General features: G+C 42.5%; 1 protein-coding gene across 2 annotated transcripts in view; it reads left to right on the forward strand.

Moving 5' to 3' along the window:
- The window catches only part of ABL2 (ABL proto-oncogene 2, non-receptor tyrosine kinase), a 44,888-nt gene that overhangs the window by 13,476 nt on the left and 9,327 nt on the right, over window positions 1-22,085 (forward strand). The window contains exons 1-8 of one of the 2 annotated variants that reach the window (XM_088170331.1): window positions 6,389-6,514; window positions 15,888-16,058; window positions 16,783-17,078; window positions 17,654-17,926; window positions 18,649-18,733; window positions 20,342-20,519; window positions 21,094-21,278; window positions 21,562-21,714. In XM_088170331.1, the coding sequence (XP_088026457.1) occupies window positions 6,448-6,514; window positions 15,888-16,058; window positions 16,783-17,078; window positions 17,654-17,926; window positions 18,649-18,733; window positions 20,342-20,519; window positions 21,094-21,278; window positions 21,562-21,714 (1,408 nt within the window). In that variant the 5' untranslated portion in view covers window positions 6,389-6,447. Of the gene's footprint in view, window positions 1-6,388; window positions 6,515-15,887; window positions 16,059-16,782; window positions 17,079-17,653; window positions 17,927-18,648; window positions 18,734-20,341; window positions 20,520-21,093; window positions 21,279-21,561; window positions 21,715-22,085 lie in introns of those variants that run through there. The other variant, XM_014874745.2, reaches the window with a different exon arrangement.

Consider the following 22,085-nt stretch of genomic DNA (forward strand, 5'->3'; position numbering starts at 1 on the left):
CTGGTTTGAGACCTCCACACCCAGACATGGTTATTTTTCCTTACCAATTTAAAGGAACAACTTGTATTTTATGTATTTGTCTTAGATTACAGCAGCCACCTTCATGCACTAAAAAGAAAGCCAAGACTGTCAGTTTCCCTGTTATTCTATCTTACCTGTTGTTATATAGGACGCCCTACCTTGCTTTAGAAACAGAATCATTAGACTCCATATATTTTGAGTCATTTAGTTTCAACCCTGCTTCTGCAGCACATATCTCTTGTGTCTAAAGTGATTTCCCCTTAACGAGGCCAACAGTAGCAATAACAGTAGTATAGTCTGTTATCAATAATCTGCCTGCAGTATTCACAATATATAATTTCCAAAAGATTCACCAGGAGTTTTTGAAATAGGAGTAGGTTTTGTTTTTGTTTTTTTCCTATGATGGGGGATGGGGGTTGGAAGAGTTTTAAGTTGATCTAGGAGGTACCTGATCTTGAAGTAAAGTTTTACAGGATGTAGCCTTCTTGTATCCTGCTCATCTGAATGGCAGCGTGATAAGGCTGAATGGATGGAAACTTGTCAAAAGAGACCAAGATATAGTTCTGCCAATGAATCTGTTAGTCTAGTTTTGTAGTAATTAGGAATTAAGTTCTTACTCTGGCAGTCTTTCACTGCATTTTCATTAGACCCAATTCAGACGTGGAAGTTTTACTGAACAGTCATGTTTGACGTTGCTGGCAAGAGGACACACCATCTCAGATTAGTCAGTCCTTCTGAAGGCTGATTCCACTTGCTGTATTTGATCACAACTATTTGATGTTTGCCATTACTCAGTTTCTGGCGTCAGAACACAAGGTGTGACCCTGTATGTTTAATTTACTGATCTTTTTAGAGGAAAAAAAAAATCTTGCTCTATACAGGTCCCTGCTGGATGTTCTCCAGGCTCTCATTTTTTGTGTATCAGTCATTGATTTGGGTGCTATTCAGAGGCTTTCCCTTTTTGGGACACTATTCATGATGAAAGCACGACCTTAAGGGGTGTTGTTCCCACAGCCTCTCCTGATGCATCGTGCTGGAACTTCATCATCCTTGCTGGAAGAACTTAGTGTGCTGGGTACTTCCGGGCTTCAGCTCTATAACCTATCCAGGTTACTTCTATGCAGCAGCTCTCTTATATTGACTTTTAAGTGCTTCATGTAGCTTGAAAGTAGCGAGAAGACGGTTTCTGGCAGTGATGTAGATGAATAGGAAACATGTCATTAATTCTAAAGACCCTTCAAATATTAATTAGCTCCTGATTCTGTAAAGTCCTAAGCTGAAAACCCCTTTTAAACCTCAAGCACAGTAGCTTTCAGTCAGGAGTTAACGGGATGCTACCTCTGGATGTTCCATGGCTTGCCAGGGAGCAGCTCCTGGGCTGAGGAATGTCTTGTAGTTTGCCTCAAGGGTACTTTTTGCAAAGAGATTTGCAGGTTAAGTAACACATCACAGCAGGTTGGAATTCCAAAAGAGAAATGCCCTGAAAGGCAGGTTTAGTGCATCCCTAGAAGCTGGCAGTGACTGACTGTGTTGTAGTAAATAAAGGGTGTCCATAAGGATGAGACAGAGAATCCCTTGGCTGGAAACAGGATCTGCATGGGATGGTAAATGTTCTGCTTTCTAACTACTGTACTGAGGAGAGCTATGGTCATTTAAATGTCTTCAAAATACAGGATTGCCATAGGCAACTGCTGTTAATAGTAGAAATTAAACTGAAACATCTCCCAAGCTGCCAAAAGATTTGGAGTGGCTTTAATTTCCAGTACCTGGACGAAAGACAGAGAACAGGATCCCTTTGCTGTAAGAGACTGAGTCAGAGTGAGTACAAGTTCACCATGAGTTTTGGTTGCTTGAGTAGCTGATTTGCAGTAGGTTTGTACTTTGAGAGGCTCGAGAGACAATGTTTTGAGAGGAGCATATGAAGGACTGCCTGTTGTCTTGGGATTTCCAACTTCAAGACAGCACCTGGTGTGCTGGTATAGCCCAGTAGTGAGCCCTGATCCCAAAGGAAGCACTTTGTGTGGCTGGTTCTTGCAGGGATACAATACAGCCCTGTGTAATCCAAGCAGTCAGCTGTCTGACAGCCAATATAGGCCAGCAACAACTGGGAATGTTTTTCTGTGGAGTGGGAGGAAGAAGGAATGAGGTGGAACTCTGTCAAATTAGAAAAAAAAACTATCTTAATTGAACAAGAGAAAGGGACCTTTCTTGGCCTTTCAAACCAGAAGATGTGGGGATACAGCAAGCTGACACAGCCAGAGCTTGGTCTCAATTTCAGTTCAAAATTAACATTTCATAAAACAACACTTCTAAATGAAGCAGTCTTACATAGCTCCCTGGAGCCAGCTGTATGGCACAACTGGCAAAAGTCTTGCCATGAAACTGAATGTAGCAATGTCCTTTTGTCAGAGCCTTTTATTGGCTCTGTGGAAAAGCATCTTACTGTGCCCAGTAAAATCCACACAAACTGATGTTGTGGATGGATGCAATTTAGGAACTAACCAGTGCTTTCCAGAATGAGAGGAAACAAGCTGCTGAGTGAGCTGCAATGTTACACCTCCCACTGGGAATTTCCAGCCCTTTCCCTCTTCCTTCCTCCGTCAGAATATAGATAGTAAATACACTAAATTAAGCACTGGGGGAGGTGGCACCCAAAGGAGCTGTAGCAGAGGCTGAGTGGCCCCAGTTAAAAGTAGCTGACAATACCCTGGCCAATCCTCTGTGCATCCCAGTCATACCACCCGTACTGGCAGCAGGGGAGATGTCTCAGACAGCTATGCTGGTATGGAGTGGGAGGAAAGCTCCTTAAATAACCACTAGTGGGTCCTATTCCCTGAGTGTGTCAACACTTGAGTTGTTGTTTTATTCTCTAAGCAGGAAATATTAGTCAAGTAATTGTGTGGCAAGCAAGTGACAGAAATGAAATAATGTTTTTTGCTTTTTCTAATTGCTGGATCTGTTTTTTAGCACACAGCTGATACTTTCCTTGTCATTTTGCATTTCTATTCAAAAACCTCCAAGCAGCACATGAAAACCAGAACAAAAGAGGAAAAGATCTGCCTAAAATCAGGGCAGTAGTATTGTATTGAACCTCATCCCTGACAACTCCAAAAGAACACTTGTCTCGGTTTTGGGTTTGGAGTACCTGCATTTTGAGGGGGCAGGGCAGCATCCTTCCCCATCATTGTTAATCTTTGCATGTAGTTAAATTACAGTTCATAATCCAGTCTTGAAAAGCCTTATTCTTAATATACATTACACTGCCCTCCTCTTCTTATTCCAGGTGAAGAGCAAATGTTGTTGTGGTGCCAAATTAATAAAATTGGATTTCATTTAATTAGTACTGTCTCACAGCCCATTAGATAAATCCAAACGACTGTTTTCTTCTTTCATATTTCCCCAGCACGAGGGGATGTTGGCAGTGGTATAAGAAAGCAAACCATTAGTGTTCAGGTTAGCATTGTAAATTGGCAACATCTCAGCTCTTTTGGGGATTTGTCTTTTGACAAATTGTTGGATAAATCTGAAATTGTAGCTACCTCCCTTATGATGTTTGTTTGTAGAGCAGATTCTGTCCTTGCTAGTCGGATCTTGCTAACCAAACTGAAGGTTAGTCTAAGCATTTTCCATGCAATTTCTGCTTTTTGAAATGGCAATCATGAACCTAGGCAAAAGATGTGGCCTAGTGTGTCTGGGGAATTAAGCCACTCATTTCCACACTGTTGTACTTTGTTTGCTTTTCTTTACTGCTCTGAAAACAAGTTAGTAGAAAAAAAACATCATCTGCAGGATGTTTTTGCTCTGTTGTCATCCAGGCACTGTCAAGTTTTCCTCCTCCTGGGTTATTTCTCCCTAGAGCAAATGGTACTTTCTTTAACCAGTCTTCTAGTTTCCTTTGTAAAGTAATTTTTATCTTTTTTTTTAAGGTGCTCCTCACCTCAGTATCTGCTGACTTAACCAGACCATACACTACTAACCACTGCCTGTAGTATATAACTTGTTAGAAGACCTCAATTTTTTTTAGTGATTAGGGTCTATAAATGAAGCAGCTCTCAAACAGGAACAAAGTCTTTTACTCAGCTTTCTAACTTTCCTTAAATTCAACTATTTTTTGTTCGGTTTTTTTTTTTTTGAAATTAAAAGCAGCTGTGACAAATGATGTGAAAAAGAAAGGAAATGGCAAGTGGTAAACTTGATTTCAGGAGGTTGCAGATTGAAGAAGTAGAACGGGATTCAGTGTGAAGATGTAGAAGGTGGGATACAGAGAAAAATGGTTCTGCCTTTGCATGTGAGGTATTAAGTTCTGAGCTGCCCCTGTAACAACAGGAATCAATCTCTGAGCTGTAATAAGACATATCATGACAACATTAATAATTATAATCCAAAAAAGAGAGCATTAGGAGTAGAAAGACATGTAGTTCTGCTACTGTACTAAGCTAAGGTTTGAATTCTGCACATAATTCTAATCTGGTTGTTTGGAGAGGTGTGTGGTAGAGCTAGAAAAACCCAAAGGAGGAATGTTTAAAGGTGCCCAAAGGCAACAGCATCAGACCTGAGAGAAACTCTTCAGCCTGGAGGAGAGGTGGCTGAGGTAGAATGAGATAAGGACTTATGAAAATCACAAGTAGCAGAGAAAGCACCTACAGGTACTGATCATTTGGGATTTGCCTTGTAGGGACTGAGGATCATCAAATGAAATGAAGAGATGTCCTGTCCAGAACCAGTCAGAGCCTGTTCTTTGTTCTACAAGGTGCTGTGAGCTCTTGATACTGTGGCAGCAGGATTTTGTTTATGTGAGGTTAGTTTGCAATACTTCTGACAGCAACTGGACAAAATAAGGCCTGTCAGGAAGTTTAACTGCAGCAACACAAGCTCTGGCTCAGAAACACGTCGAGCTACAACATCTTGGAAGCTTGGAAAGTGTTTTGGAATAATATGATTACCCTTTTCCCAGGCAGGATGCTGGTCTGTAAGTGACCCAGGATGGTGGTTGTTGTGTGCCTGAAGAATCCCAGTTGTCAGCTGGCTGACTTGCTTTTGACATTCCTAAGTGTTCTGCTAAATCTGAGGGGCAGGACTTGTTTTTCCTATCATGCTTCCTTTAAATGTTCTATAGTTTTGATGTTAACCATCAAAAAGCGCTGTACTTCCTAAAAGATAATCCACAACTTTGCTGTAGATGTAAAGCATCTTTAGTAGCAGACAGATAAAATGTGTGTTTGTATCTTAGCTTCATAAAATTCCATCAAGTTTAATACATTGGCTAGTCTAACCTCTCTTGAAGTAATTTAACAAAAATACTGTTTCTTCTATTATTCTGTCTTAAAATATCTGAACTACTGAATAATATCCATTACAAACGTACTAAATTACATAAACATTTTCAACCCAGCTCCGCTTAATTTATTCACATTTTTTTCTATTCACTTGCTGTTATCTTTCTTTGTAATAAAACTGATTTTATTTCTACATCAGCAAGTCAAACAGTGACTTTTTTGTAGCTATACTTTTAGGAGTACTGAACCTTTTCAAAGCTGAATTAATTCTGCCATAACCCAGAAAGTATTTCCCAAAGACATTATTTCAGTGATTACATTCTTGACTTAATCCTGAATTCAGGTATGTGAGGGTCCAGCACTGCAGTTAGATTCAGAAAAGCAAATGTGGTGACACAGTCTGAAACTGCAAAGCAGTCGGCAGCACTGAGCTCGGAATTCTCCCTCTGGAGAGGCTGGGGCTCGTGTTACCCTGGTCACTGAGCAGCTGCTGGGCCAGCACTGGTGAATGGAGCCCCTTGTCTGCTTGGTGGAGCCAATGACAAGGGTCTGGCTTTTGCCAACAGGAAGCAGTTCTGCAGCCGGAGCTAAGTTTAGCGCCATGGATTTGTTCCTCTGACTTCACATTCCCACTGCCCCCCCAAAGGAAATCAGCCCAGAGGGCTGAGAAGGAGGCCAGACAGCTAAACCTCTCTGAGCCCGGGCTCAGCTGAATGTCAGGCACTTTCCACGTTGTTTTCCCTGGTACTGAAGTTCACAACACAGCATGCAATTTTTGGGCAAGTATTCACGCTAAAGCTCGGCTTTTCTTGGAGGAAAGGAAACGTTTGTTTGTTTTCTAAGGCAAATGTATTTCAAAGGAGGCAAGATCACAAGGGTATTTTAGTCAAATGAAGTAAATATTCTAAAAAGGAACCCTCTTCTTTGTTCAAGAGAAGAAAATGGCTGTGGACGATGGTTTGAACAGCACATTGGATGCTGACAAATGAGGTTGACAGTTTTGTGATTTATTTTTAGCTGGAGAATTTTTTTAAAATCAGAAGTACTGTGTAGCCTTGGCAGTTGCTGCATACTCGGTGTGGGTGGATGGAACTGAGAAATCGCATCTGTGCTAACAAGCATTTTGGGATTCCATTAAAAAATTAAACTCATGTACTGGAAACTGAAGCTGTACCAGCTCACCTGGGGAGCTCTGCCCTCCACATATCCTCCACAAGGTAAGCGGTGCTGCCTGTCCAAGGCACTTGTAAAAATACTTGGGCCTCAAGATGTGGCATCAACTCAAATTTGGGCTATTAGATTGACATTTTCTTTCTCTCCTGAGATGACAAGTCAATGAGTTAATCTCTACTCTCTTCTTCCAAGTTTTCCCTCTAACTAAGAAGAAAATTCCAAAGGCAGCTGAGAAACAGTTTAATGTGGTTGTTGATCCAAGTGCTGAGTCTAAGGAAAGTACCTAATACTGTAAGGCTTCTAGTAAGATGTAATTATGTCACTGGGAAAGCAGCTTGGACATTTATATCACGTTAGCTCCAAGGTCTGACCAGTTAGTGCTTTACATCTGCAAAATAAACCTCTCTCCAGCTAGACTTTGTGAGTGTGGGTATTTCTGGCTTCTTCAGGGATCAGCCGAGCCGTGATTTCTCAAGTTGTGTTTTCACAGAAGAGCTCTTAGTCAAATGTTGGTGTTATACTGAAATTAAGTAAGTACTCATTTGATTTGCTTACAAGTAGATAATATCTGGCTTTGATGTGGCCAGTAGTAGCAACTCCCCAGGAATTCTGTTGCAGTGAAGTGTAATCCCCATTAAGCAACTTCTCTCCCAAGGTACTGATTTAAAAAAGCACTAAATGACTTGCTGTAAGCTGTCATATATTTGGCCATCCCACCTTTCCTGGAGCAGGACGGAGTGACCTAATCCTCCTCACCCTTCACACTGAAGAGGTTTACTGGAACTTGGCAGGACAGAGGAAGAATGTCAAACAGACTTTTGATCTACAGTTTCCCAGTTACCTTTGAAATCTGTGTCCCTTCATAGCACTCTTCCCTAAAGCTGACATTGTGGGAGTAGTTGTTGTCCACTGTGGGCAGCATTCAGAGGAAGAGAGATTGGAGCTTCAGCACTCAATGGAAGGAGGTATGTGATACAGAGCATTTACAGTTGATGGTCTCTGCTTGTTTCTAGACTCTTGCACTTGCAAAGCTGACTGGCTCTAGAGAGGCTGAGCAAATCCTTGGGAATTAAAGGAACAAACACTTTGATACAGTATTCAGGATTTTTCAATAGGGTTACATTTGTAGTTTTTTGTTCTAAGAACCTCTTTGTATTTAATTTTCATTGCATTAAAATCTCTCTTCAGGAAGGGAAAGGAGGTTTTTCCTTATCTGTTGTGCTGTTGGGTTTTGGCTCCTCACCCAGAGGCCCATTTAAAGAAGTCAGGCTTGAACTGTGTCTGGCCTGGTGCTTCTGACCATTCCCAGTACCTATGGCAAGATACATCTGTTGTACCTTTTAACAACTGTTAGGTCCAGCTCTCTTGTGCTCACATGGGTTCCTCACCCTGAAGTGTTTTTAAAATGCATCTAAACCCCTGCATCATTTTGCTGGCTGCACTTATCAGAATTGCTTTCCTGACAGGGTTCTGTGAAAATCTTAGAGGAGATGAGAACCAGACTCTTTGGTTAACAGTATTGTACTGAACATGATCAATACTTCATCTACTTCAAAATTCTCTCTTAAAACAGCAGAGCTACCAAACCAGCTTCTGTAGATGGTTCAGTCACAGCCTATACTTTGATCTATGAAGAAATTTATGCATCTTGGTTTCAAGGAACAAAGATTTTTTTCAAATGAAGGCTTGGGAGTTTAAGCTTGATTTATTTCATACTGGATTCTGCAACAAAAAACTACTTAACCAGAAATTAGTTGAGGAAGAAATAAGGAAACAATGCATTACGGGAGGATGTGTCACTGACACCTGAGCAAAGAAATGGGCTGAGGGACACCTCTGTTTGATTGCATTAATAACAAAGGGATGGGATAGCTGGTACCAGGGAAACAGAAGACAGGCAGTTTGTCTAAAATCTTAACACAGCTAACCCATTGTAATGTTCAGGTAGACAGACAATGTATTGAATTCTCTATGCATTTGTGGAACTAAATCATTTGAGATCAATTTGTCTCTCTCCTTTTACCAATTAGATTGGTAACACCAAAGCCCAAAACTGTCTTCCCTTAGATTTTTGTATCAAGTTGGCCAAGAAGCCCCTCTTCTAGGCAAAGACCCACCACTTTAACTCCTGTTTCATATCAACACTTGATCATGTTGGAAAAGAGAGCTCTTTCTCCATGCATTTCTCACTCTGAAACCAAAGATGACTTACCTATGTCAGATATATTTTGGTAATTGAAGCATGACAGTGCTGCTAGCTTGAAATATTTCCTTTTATATGATGTGAGCCGTTCATGATGCAATTTTGTCACTGACTCTGAAGTCTCCTCCCATTCTGTCTCTCTCAGCCTGGTACCATAAATAGAAACTACTCCTTGCCCATCCCAAGTTCTTGGCTTGGAGCTGTATTTCTTAGCTTTCCTCAGTGGGTTGTTTACAATACTTAAACCTTGCCCTACTCTGTGGGAGGCCCAAGGACTAACTATGGGTCTATGCTTGGCACTAGCAAACCACATTATTAAGAGTCTGGCTGCTTGCAAGAGAGGAACACCTAGGAATGGCATTTAGTTAGTGCCTGCATTTTACCAAAGCCATATGTGAGCTGTCTGACCCCTTTAAACCACTGTTTTTCATGGCCACATGGATGGCAGCAGAAAGACTAGGTGGTCCATTTACCTAAAGGCTACAGTCTGTTACAGGGTAAAAGAAGTTCATAGGTCTGCTTCAGTTCTACTACATTATTAGATAGCAGAAACTTGGCCTGTTCAGCACTGGTTGCTTTTCAGTGTGTAGCTTGTCCTGAGTATTTTTGGTTAGCAGGAAGCAATGAGACTTGGCTTCAGAAACAAAGCTGCTGTAGAACTTGATACTGTTCCAATTGTGTCAGCAAAATAGGAAACCCACTTGCTGCTGTGTTATCAGTTTTGTTTCCTTGTATTCATTAAGGCAGAAATCCTCCCACTAAGAAGCCAGTTAAAGATCTGAAGGTCCAGTGGTGTAATGTGATGGATGTTTTGAAGGTGCAGTGGAAAAATACCAATTAAACCACCATTCATTAGGTACTTGATGGTCTACTTTCCATGAGTTGATGGCCACTGCCTGTTCTTTGGTAGTCTTAAAAGCAAGCAAATAAAATGAGTCCATCTTGAAACAGCATGATAGGTAATTTATTGGTGTTTAATTTAAGGACTCAAGTGCAAAAATAAAGTAAGATAGTGGCATATTCAGGGATCTCAGTGGCTTTGTATTTGAGTTGTCCCTATGTGAAAAAATACACACAAGTCTACACCCTGTGGTTTTTGCTGTAAAACACCAATATATCAGATTAAGACTGTATGCAATAACCAGTATTTACCCTATAAATCTCCTTGTCTCTCTCCTTCCATTGACAAACCAGTCACTTTGGCCTATGGCAAACAACACCAAACCAATTTCAGGGCTGTATTTTCATTAACACATTCTTTTCTTTGATTAAGAGACACTGACATTCAGAGTATAACAAGTTTTTAGAAACTCCCTGAAGTATACGTTACAAAGTAGCATAGTCAGCAAGATCTCCTTTTATTCAACTTTTCCCCACTGCTGGAAGAATTAGAAAAACGCTTCTAAATGGATGACTTGTTGTACAGGAAGTTGTACAGGGAGGGTAACCACTCTCAGGAAACAGCTTTGAAGGGCACCACAGGGAATAGGGTAAAGAGCTTAGAAGAACTGCTATGCCTGAAAGGTGGATTCTTCCACTGAGGAAGTTGAGTGTACCAGAATTAAGATTTTATGTCATGCACTTACTGTGAAGGGCATAGGAACAGGATGCAGATGTGGTGGACACAGATGTCAAAGTGATGGCCTGTAGTGTAAAATAACTATCTAGGAAAATCAGCTTTAAGAGAGATAGTGCTCATCTAGAAGCCAGAAAGATGCTTGATTTTATTCTGGCTGGGTGCATTTGACAGGACCTTATGAACTGCAATGTACTCCATATCCTTTCTACTGGAGAGCACCTTCAGGAGGGTGCTTCGGAAGAGTGTGGGCACAAAATTACTCTGTTGCAGGAGACTTACAGCCAAAGTGTTTCTCACTCATAATGCCAGTGCTGGCAACTACATGATTCCCATCAGGAGCTCTTAATACACCAGCCAGCCATTAGGCTTTGGCTACAGACTCCTCTGACAGAGGCTAAAATTAATGGGGTAAGTAAGGATATATATGCAAGATACATTATTAATCCACTTAACTTCCTGCTAATCCTTCTTTGTTCAAAATACCAATTACTCATCTGTTGTACTTTAACTAAGAAGTAAATGTGTTATTTTAGCTTAGTTACTGTCACAGCTGAGACTAATCTAGCCACAAATCCATAACTTGCCCTTTCCTGGTACCATTCTAGGTAAGGGTGTTTGTCACAAAGCTCATACATGTCTTTCTGAAGCTGTGCTTGCTTTCTCCACACGTTCTGATCATTCTTTGTGTATTAGCAGACATACTAAATTCAGTACAAATGGCAATATAATTCAGAGTAATTGGAGCAAATGCAAGCTGAGAAAACAGTAAACTGCAAGAAACAAAACAAAGAGGAAAAGAGAGAAACCTTCACTTGAGAGCTCCTGGGCCATCTCAACTTCTGACCACTGGGTAGCATCATGCCACAGGAGTCACTGAGTTTAGTTTTGGAAGAGGAAGAAAAGAAGTCACCCCCCTCGTCAGAACTTTAGGAACAACAGTATTCAGGTGTCCTAAGATAATTCTTTGCCTAGTTAGTTTGCCACGAATGTCAGGTGTTGGTTGCAGGGGAAATTACTTATGTCAGAAGCCATATGGGAAAGGCAACTCCTCATCATCACAGCATCTCCACAGCTCTATTTACTCTTTTTCTACTTTCATAGCCTTACAAAACACAAACATTTGGAATAAGCCTGGTTGCTTACCTTTAGTCTTGTTTGAATCATCATCACACAGTTCAGCTGCCCTCTCACAGAACAGATCATGGAAGTGCTGCTTTCTTGCCTCACTGGACTGCAGTAACTTCTTTCCCCCTACAAAGGCCTAAACCATGGACTTCCCTTTCTCTGCTCCCTTTTATACCCCTCTGCAGGCCCACCACCCTCCTGGTTGTGAGACTGCTGTGGTGAGTGCTGGCTTGTTAACCCTTCCATGGCCACCTGGCAGGAGGAGCCTGGCCTGTCACAAGGCAGCTCGACTAGAAAACCAGGGCTATTAAAGAATTCATCAACAAATCTGGGGGTTTTGAGGGGTAATTTGATGGGGCCGCTATGGAAAGCTGTCCCAAGTGTTACTAAGTCAGCAAATGTACAGCTCAGACTGGTGCATGGTCTTGGCCTTGTTTTCTGTGTCTTTCTGAATTCCTGACATGTCCAAGAGCATTGATATTCTCAGTGTTTGTACCTCTCTGAGATGTGGATTTTCACTAACATCCTTTCCTCTTGGTTCCCGTTAGTAGTGCTCCAGCAGTGGTATGTGGAATGGAGAAGTGAATCAATCTGGGCGGTCCCCTTAATGGGTGATCTGTTTTGTAATTTGTGCAAAGGAATTTCTCCAAGGAAACCGTTTGCTTTCTTCCCAAACACTTTGTTACCTAACTCGTAGTGGAACAAAACTCTGTCTCTATAGCTCATCTCAAAGTTGTTTCAACTTGCCGTCCAGTCCCCACATCCTCTGTGCGTTCAGCAGTGCCTGGGAAGCTCCACCCTCCCTTCCAGTGAATAACCACGTTAGCCCAGGGCCTGATTTTCCCAGTCTCTGCTTTGCCCGCCCGGCAGCGCTTCCTTTCCCCTTGGCTCCCGGCGATTGCTGTGTGTGGAGCCTTTGTGCTCAGCCCAGGGGTTGTGGTGCCAAGCGGCCTCTTTGCTCTCTGGGAAGCACAGCATGAGTGTGGGGACCGTCCTCTTCCAGTCCAGCAGCTATGGCAAGGAGGGCAGACTGCTCTGCTGCCTCGGCCAGGGCGCCTCCGAGCCTGGCGTGCGCTTCACAGGTAGGATGTGTAATCCTGTCCTGTCCCTTTCCTGTCTTCTTCCAAGTGCTTCAAGGAGGATGAGCTTCTTTCAAGTCTGTCTTTGTCTTGTAGTAGGAGACCAGCCATAGGCAGGTGTGAGATTGCCAGCTTTTATCAGGATTTTAGGATTAGTGAAATGCTTCTTTTCTACAAGCATTTATTTACACAGTATTTCAGAAATAGAGACCACTTCAGCACTTAATGGGACTCTGAAATTTAAAATTGAACATATTTTGCCTCCTGCTCCGAGACCAAAGAGGCTGGTAATTGGAGTGCTGGCAGCAAGGGTGGGGGACTAAACACCCCTTACGTGATGGCTGGATAGGAAAGCATTCATATCCGGAGAGAAGCAAATTGTATTGTGGGAATAAAGAAAAGGAAGGAGATGGATGAAGCGTAACCTCCTTGTGTGGCTGTGTATTACTTGTTCACTAAGTGATGATGTAAGTTTTCCATTGCATAGGAAACTAAATTGATAATGTGAGATTTATGGTTAGCCTTGAAAAGGAGCTGATATAAAACTGGATTTCCCAGCTCATTTCCTGACTTTTGGTGCAGACAGAGCTTGCAAACTCTTCAGCTGGAGGGGCACAACTGGTGACATGCTTTGGTTATCTCTGTGATGATCATGTTTCACTTCTGTGATGGATGGTGTAGATCTCACACTGTATGGGACAGCATAGGCTGTTATAGAATTATAACCTACAAGAAATACTTTTGTATCCTGGTAAAAACCTCTTTAGGTGTTGGGTAGCTCTTACAGTTATTTAAGCAGTCAAGTCACTCTAACATGAAAGTGAAGGAAGTTAGTGAGACGTGAACTCTTAAAAGCATTTGTTTTTTAGGTAATGTGATTTTTAGGTAAGCGCTGTAGCTATGTGATTGAAGCTTCTCATCAAACATTAACTGCTGCTGGCTTTTTTGTACATCAAGTGGGTGTTAATGCCTCCCAAGAAAGTGGTAGGAGTCCCACATCTGCTTTGACTCCCCGCTGCCAGTCCAGCACAGCCCCACACGTTTCCGTGTGGTGCAGAACAGGTGGCATTTCTGGTGGCTTTGCCTTGCCTGCAGTGGGCTCAGCTGGGCACAGGCCTTGCTGCAGCAGCTCTGGAGCTCGGCTGGCCCTGGGCTGCTTCAGGCTATCCATGAGTGCATGGATAAACACTTAACTTCATGCTGTCTGTGGAGCAGGACTTGGGTGCAAGTGCATGAGCTTTTCTGGCTGGAGAAAGAAACTTAAAGGATGCTTTGACTTAGAAAAAATGTTGTATTTTTGTTTAAAGCCTTTCATGGTTGGCAGATACATAATAGAAAGTAAGAAGGTAATTAACACCATTAAGGTATTTTGGAGCTGAAAGGTTGAGTATTTTGCCTACTTTTGTGTTTGCTCTCTAGCAGAGATATGTAAGTCAGGGTTCTCATACAGCACATTTGACTTTGCTTAAAGCATTGAATCGCTCATGATACAAGTCACTGTAGCAGCATAATGAATGTATTATTTAATTAAATACGTATTTTTACTCCATATAGAGAGCTGGATTTAGGAACTGGTATTCTTTCATGGAGCTTAGTATGCACACATCCAACCCCAAGAAAATACAGTGGGATGTTGGCAGCCATGCTGTAATGTAGGTGTCTGAACATTGGGATTTCTTATTTTCCATGACAGCATCCAGTCTGATGGGTTAATATGTTGTAAAAATAATTGTAGTTGAGAGTTAGGAATAAGAAGTGTATGTAAATATTGCATCTGCAGGCAGTGCAATCAAGGAACTGGCAATTTGGTGCTTTAGTCTGTAGTTTCTTCTTTTTGTTCTAGGAGAACCTTGACAGAAGGCTACTTTTAAGTTATTAAGTAATTGCAAGATGAACAGGTTATGCAAGTAGTAGAACTCTGAATAATTACCAGAAATGCAGTCAAAAGCTACTTAGCTACATTTAAAATGGAAACAGAACGAACCTCAACCACTTACTTTCTCATATACCTACAATACAGTTAAAAATTACCTTATAGGCTGGAAACTCCCCTTAGTCCTCGTTTTCCAGGCTTGAGCTCTGTCCTGCGACACAAATTATTATATTACTGTGCTTGTTACATGGCACAGGCTTCTTCCTGTTTTATGTCTCACTGACTTCCCAGTTTTCCTGTCCTATGCTGCATTTGAGCTCTTTGTTCGTTTTTTAAGTGCTTTATTGACCAGCTCTTTCTCGTGAGTGTAAATCTCAGGGGCCCATGAGGAAGGGGATAGGTGTAGCCACACACACATTCTCTGGAAGTGTCCACTTAAAAACATCCCAAGCCTGACTTCTCAGCCCCTCAGAAACGGGCCAAACCAATGACTGTAATGCAAAGAAAGCCTCAGATTTTTAAGAGAGAGCTTTTTATGTTTAGTGCATTTAATGAAATTTCTTTGCAGTATGCATTTCTCTAAGTTCAGCTAGAGAATTCAGAAATTCAGATATTGGAACAGGGACTTAGATCTGTGCCGTCAGAGAAAAAGTGTATAACTTTACACCTTCATATGTTTTTGTCCTTGAGCAGCCCCCATGTATGACACCAAACCATCACTCTCTTTCTTGTCTTAATATTGAGATTTACTGTACTATTTGTTCCTGGAAAACCTCTCCATGAATTAGGAAGCCAGTGATGGTCTTGACATAGCACTAGCATGAAGTGTTCACAGTTTTGCTTCTTACAACAGTTCTTCGTAAAGCACCATGGATTTAGATTGGTTATAATCATCACAAGAACTGTAGGGACTTTTGTTGCTAAAACGTGTCTGATTCCTCCCCCTACTCCCTTGTAGTGACAAGCTTGCATTAGTTGTCCCTTGAAATAGCAAAACAGAAATGCTGCTGCTAAATACCCAGCATCACCTGTAAAGCCTTCTGTCCCTGTCCCTGTCAGTTTGGCACCTCTGTTTACACAGTCCTGAAATGTATTACAAATCGCTGTTGTTCCTGTTAATATTGAACCAGTTACTATCCCAACATCTCATTTGTGTCATAATTCAGTCTTACCTGTATTTGTAATGTTGGTTTCAGATCCAGGTTATGTCCACCACAGAAACAATAAGGACAAAACATAACATTTTGTGATTGAAAGGTTTCCTTCACTACTTCATGTAATTTTTAAAAGTGCTTTTAATTGTGCACCTATTTTTAATCTGTGAATGCTTAAATAATTTCAAGTAGAGGTGTAGATAAATAAAAGTATATATAATATAATAAATATTAAATAGAAATTTTATATACACAGCTTGCTACTTGGCTTACGGTGGTTACAGTAGTTAAATCACCTTCTCCAGGAGTTGGACTCCTTGTGGGTCCCTTCCAACTCAGGATATTCCCTGCTTCCATAATTAGAATTGTACACAGAGTGATTGCCTCTCCTGTCCTTTCCTCAGAGGCCCTGCACCGCCCCTACGGTTGTGATGTCGAGCCCCAGGCACTGAACGAAGCCATCAGATGGAGCTCCAAGGAGAACCTGCTTGGAGCCACTGAGAGCGATCCCAATCTCTTTGTTGCACTTTACGATTTTGTAGCAAGTGGTGACAACACACTCAGCATCACCAAAGGTAAGACTGGGAGCACAGAGCAGCTGTGGGCTTGAAAACTTAGCAACAAAAATCAGGAAGTGGAATCCTTTCCTGGATAGGAATGGGAATAGCGAACTGAGAGAATGGGAATACTGCACTTTAGAGAAGGTGATGCCCTACACTGATGGTGGGAAGCAGGTAGTCTAACACTCCCTGGTGTTAGAGAGACACCTGCTGGGCAGTTCTGCTGGGACAGTCACAGTCCAGCCCATTCCTGTGCCAAGCTCCCGAAATAAATGGCCCTGTGAGATACCTACTGTAGGAAGGGCTGAGGGAAGTGAGTACATCATAGATGGTAACAGAACTTGACAATTTCCGCCAGGGGCAAAATCAAGAATTGAGCTTGCACAGACACTTTCTGATTCTGGTCATTACATGTGTCAGAACTGTTAAATTGTATATCATCTAAAGCTTCAAGGAAACAAACCTCATCCCTCCAAGAAAATAAAATCTTCCTAGTCTAATAAGCTGGAGTACAAGAAGCTTTTCGAGTTCCTCTTACTGCACTAAATCAATGAACAGTATCCTAGGTATTCTGTCTGAGCCTTTGCTTCATAAATACTTCATATGTAGCAGTTTAATTATAAGATGATTTCTATTGCTAAGCTACAAACCCAGGCTCAACTGATGCTGAGTTTCTCCCTCAAGGAGACACAACAGCTTGCACTGTGCTTATTTTGGGTTTTTTTCTTTCTGGTCGCAGGTGAGAAGTTGCGAGTCCTGGGTTACAACCAGAATGGTGAATGGAGTGAGGTACGTTCGAAGAATGGGCAGGGCTGGGTACCAAGCAACTACATCACTCCAGTGAACAGCCTGGAGAAGCACTCGTGGTACCACGGGCCTGTGTCCCGCAGTGCAGCAGAGTATCTGCTGAGCAGCCTCATCAATGGCAGCTTCCTGGTGCGGGAAAGCGAGAGCAGCCCAGGGCAGTTGTCCATCTCGCTCAGGTACGAAGGACGTGTTTACCACTACAGGATCAACACCACCTCGGATGGGAAGGTAAGGACCTCTGGACAATGCTGTGGGGAGAGGAGATGAAGATATTAATTAAGAGGTGGTGCAGAATCTCAAGTTGCAGATCTAGTGTTAATATAAAAGAAGAACACGTGTCCCAAGGGTTTGGTGGTAATTCCCCAAACAGCACTTTGAAAGAAGTGCAGACAGTTCTCGTCTGGGCTGAAAGTAGCTGGGTAGCATGGCAGCTGTGGTTAGAGGTGGTGATAACCTTCCACTGATCCCTTTAGAAGCAGCAGAGCTTTGGTAAGTTGGCATTTTTAATCGAGATCAAGCAGTGGCATGTGGTGCTGAGAGACCTAAGAATTCTAGTTTCTGGTCCTGTAAAGCACAAGGCAGGAGATAGCACAGCTCTTAAGTGATGGCTTATATGTAGTTGCCTTCTGCAGGTAAAAATCCCACAGATTAATAGTTAATTGCCCAACAAGAAGAGAACAAATACTCTAAAATCCTGGTTTTCTGATTAAAAAAAAATTTAGAATGTTTGTACCTGTCTTCCAACGTTACTGAAAACTTCCAGCTGCCTTCATTTAAGCAGATTCCTGTTTCTTGCTTAACAGGTCTATGTGACAGCAGAAAGCCGTTTCAGCACCCTGGCAGAGCTCGTGCACCATCACTCGACAGTGGCAGATGGCCTGGTGACAACTCTGCATTACCCAGCACCCAAGTGCAATAAGCCCACCGTGTATGGAGTGTCCCCCATCCATGACAAGTGGGAGATGGAGCGCACTGACATCACCATGAAGCACAAGCTCGGGGGAGGGCAGTATGGAGAGGTCTACGTGGGGGTCTGGAAGAAATACAATCTCACAGTGGCTGTGAAAACGTTAAAGGTGAGTTTTCAGATTTTGGGCACTGTTCATTTGGTCACAGTTTATGACATGAGTAAGGAAATTGTAATGTTCTCAACTACACTTCCTGATACGGACATCAGAAGATGGAGTGTGCTGATCTGCATAAAATCAGTGCTTGAGAGTAGCTTTGCAGATCAAAGTGACCTTATCAAACTTACACCAGTCCACGTGGCTTAGAAGCACATAGGAATTTTGGCCCAGCTGGAGCTGCATGTCCAAGTCAGACCAGTAGAAATGGTTATAAACCAAACTTCCTCCAGTGGAGCTGTGGAGGCTTTAAGAAATCAAAGGTATAGAAAAATACCTTCAATAACCTGTCCTCCACTCCTGAAAAAATTCTCCATTTCTCTTCCTTTTCAAAACCTTGTGTTTGTTTCAACATTAACAACTGCAATTCTAAGTGCTCCCTGAGTAATTTAATTTTTATAGCTGTACAGGGGAACTAAATCAGTGATCCTGAGAGTCTTCCTCTCACCAGCCACAACAGCTACCAAGTGAGCAAGCCTGGCCCTGCCAGGGTACTGCAGATCGGTCTGCAGGACAGCCAGGCAGCTGTTCAGGGTTGTTACAGTTTGCTTTGGTAAAAGCCAAAACAGCAGAATGGAGACAAAGATGCCATCATTTATATTCAACCTGGATGTGTGGTGTTAACCAGACCTTGGTCATGAAGATAAATGTTCTCTTCTCTTGTCTCTATCTAGGAAGACACCATGGAGGTGGAAGAGTTCTTGAAAGAAGCTGCTGTGATGAAGGAGATCAAACACCCAAATCTAGTGCAGTTGTTAGGTCAGTGAAATGCCTTGCTCTTTGTGTTCTTACTTAGTCTTTATTTTGGCAGAAACTTGCCTAGTTTAAATGCAGTGGCAGCTCTTCTGTATTTATATAACTTTATGAATCAGGTCAGGGGTGGTATTTTTGACAGCTTTATGTAATATTGGAGCTGAGAGACACTAATTTTAAATAAAACATCAAATACAGTCACTTACATTAGTAGACAACTTTGCTGTTGAGGCATGACTGTTACATAAAAGTTTGCAATATCATCCTCTTGCTGGTTTATGTCCTTGGCCTTAAACATGCTTCAGGGTTCAGTGATCAGGTTCAGATTCCTTCTCTGCTCTGTTAAATCAGATTTACAAAATCATTTTCTGTGACTTATTTTTCTGAGATAACAGGAAAAAATTGTAAGAAAATTCAAAGTGAAAGGAAAATTCTGTTGGAAGCACAACAAATACCGTTCTCCATACTTCTCAAATCAGAGACTTTTACAGAAAAGTCTACAATGAAGAGATCAAATTGGTCTATAATTAGGCAGACTATACCAGATTGCTGCTGCTTCAAGGAACTCTGTGTATCACCAAATAAGTACATGAGATCAAACAACTCAGGACTGGAAAAAATCCACAGGCTTCACATCTTGGCTCTGCCCTGTTGTCTCACTGGCAGATGCGTGATATGATGATCATTATTAAACAATTTGCATAGCTGCTAAATCTACATGCACAGAGATTCTTAAGGAGACACCCTAAACCTTTACTAGTGTGTAATTGCCTCTGGATTTTTGGCACTTTAAGGAGCAGAGCTGTCAAGCCAAGCCTAGGATGAAAGAAGAAATGTAAAGAATTTGAAGGCTTTTACTAATGGCAACTGTTCTGAACCCGTTTTTAAAAAAAGGGCACAGATGAAGTGTGTGCCAGCCCTGTCTGGTTCCAGGAGCAGCGATTCAGAGATTTGTCATCAGAGAGCTGCATTTTTGCTCTTTCTGAAGCACAGTGCAGTTGTGCTTTACTCCTGAATGTGTAAAGAGCTGCAGGGTGGATCCCAGAGCTGTGACAAGAGTATCCTGTTCCTTCCTCCTCCGCCTTTACATGCTTCGTACAGTGACTGTAGCAAGGAATCATCCCAGGAATGTGTGAGAATGCTGCTCTAGGAGCAGGTCCCACCGTGCTGATTCCTTACCCAGCACATGGGAGTGCTTCACATTACTCTGTAGTGACGTTTCAGTCTGGAAGTCTTGCCAGCTGACAGGTACCTGCTTCCATTTGGCTACTCTTCAGCTTTATGAAAGCAGAGAGGGAAAGGAAAGCAAACTGTGTGTTTATAATTCTCCTTTTTCATTCTGCAACCTTTCAAAGAACAGAACTACTGCTTCATGTATGTTGGATAGGAATAGTGGTGCTTTCATGGACGTGTTTCTCTCTATCCATAAAGTGGATGGGGAGAAAAACTGAGAAGCCCTGAGTTTGGGCTGCACTGACCTGGGTCTTGTACATGGAAGTCTTCACTTTCCCAGAGAAACACTCAGCAGTACAAAATGCAATAAATGGCTGTTAAATCAGGAACAGGAGTGAGAAAGGGAGCTTTATTCACATGCTGCCTACTCCTCCCTGGCAGGTGTGTGCACCCTGGAGCCCCCCTTTTACATTGTGACGGAGTACATGCCCTACGGGAACCTGCTGGACTACCTGCGGGAGTGCAACCGCGAGGAGGTCAGCGCTGTTGTGCTGCTCTACATGGCCACGCAGATCTCCTCTGCCATGGAGTACCTGGAGAAGAAGAACTTCATCCACAGGTGAGTGAAGTCATGTTGAGCTGGTACAGTTTCATATCGCAATGATAAACAGGCCACCAGAATGATGGGCCAGGAATTCCAGCTTTTGGGGAGGTTTCTTCCGTAGCGGGGATTCACACTGGCTTATCCATTGGCTGTGTTGGCTTCAGTACTGTCTTGCAATACCTTCTCTCCAGGACTTTCATAGCAATCTTGTGCCCAACTGCCTGGCAAAACCTGTGCCTCCTGTGTGCAGACAGTGCCCACTCAAAGTCCTGTTTAAATGCAGGTAAAGCTATGCCATAAACCTGTTACCAGTGTGTGATGAGCTGCTGATCCCATCCTATCCTCAGGAAACCTGAACTTGGCACCGTAACAGCCATCATTACTGGAAATTAATAGAATTTAAAGAATTAATCCTAATCCTGATTTACTTTATTGTTCCTAAGAATAAGTCCACTCAGTTTCTGACACTGTTCAGGGCAAAGCTCACCTTGCCTCTACCTGCTGTATACAGAGAGCACTTTCAGGGCCCCAAAAATACGTTCAAAAGCCCTTCTCCTGCTGCAGTAGTGTCCTTTGTTCCTTTGTACAGGGACCTGGCAGCACGGAACTGCTTAGTTGGAGAAAACCACGTGGTGAAGGTGGCTGACTTCGGCTTAAGTCGACTCATGACTGGTGATACCTACACAGCCCATGCTGGGGCCAAGTTCCCAATCAAATGGACAGCTCCCGAGAGCCTGGCCTACAACACCTTTTCAATCAAATCAGATGTGTGGGGTAAGAAACTCACCTTCAGTGTCCTTTTCTTGTTCATTTTGGTTTTTTCTGCTAGCCCAGACAATAGCTTGCTTTCTGGCCTGGGCAGAAACCTTTGTGAAGATGGTCACGTGCCAGAACTTCATGAATCAATAACATTTTTAGCATGTGATGTCTCCACCTAGACTGGCCTGAAATACCTGTAAGGAAACAATGCTGCCTCAAGCTGCAGCGAAGGCCACAGTGTAATGACCAACACAAGGGCAGACTTATGACCAGGAATTTTGTTTTCCTCCTTTTGCAGCCTTTGGGGTGCTGTTATGGGAAATTGCTACCTATGGGATGTCACCATACCCAGGCATTGACCTCTCTCAGGTGTATGATCTGCTGGAAAAAGGCTATCGGATGGAGCAGCCAGAGGGGTGCCCTCCCAAGGTGTATGAACTGATGAGGGCATGTGAGTATTTTCTTCCACTTTTGGGGACAAAGCCTGGGAAGGTGGGAGGAATCTGTAATTAACAGCCTGTTCTCCAGCAATACCTGATCCTCAGCATGTCAGTCACGGTGGGCTTCAGTTATGAAACAAAGAAGGTGAAAGATATTACTGCTTAAAAAACCTTAAGGAAGCTGACAAAAGCCCAAAGGCTGGGTACTCACACATTCCTAATGCAAAATAAGCAGAATGCCAGTCACTTTCCAGACCCTGTGGTGATACCAGCAGACAGTGCTTCCAGAATATGTTCCTCTAGTGCAGATTTCTAACTACAGAAATTACACTTTTTGTCATGATACTCTTCTGTAACTTTCCAAGCTCCATCTAGGACCAAG

This window comes from Sturnus vulgaris, chromosome 9 (genome assembly GCF_052056855.1).
Source record: "Sturnus vulgaris isolate bStuVul1 chromosome 9, bStuVul1.hap1, whole genome shotgun sequence".
NCBI lineage: Eukaryota > Metazoa > Chordata > Aves > Passeriformes > Sturnidae > Sturnus > Sturnus vulgaris.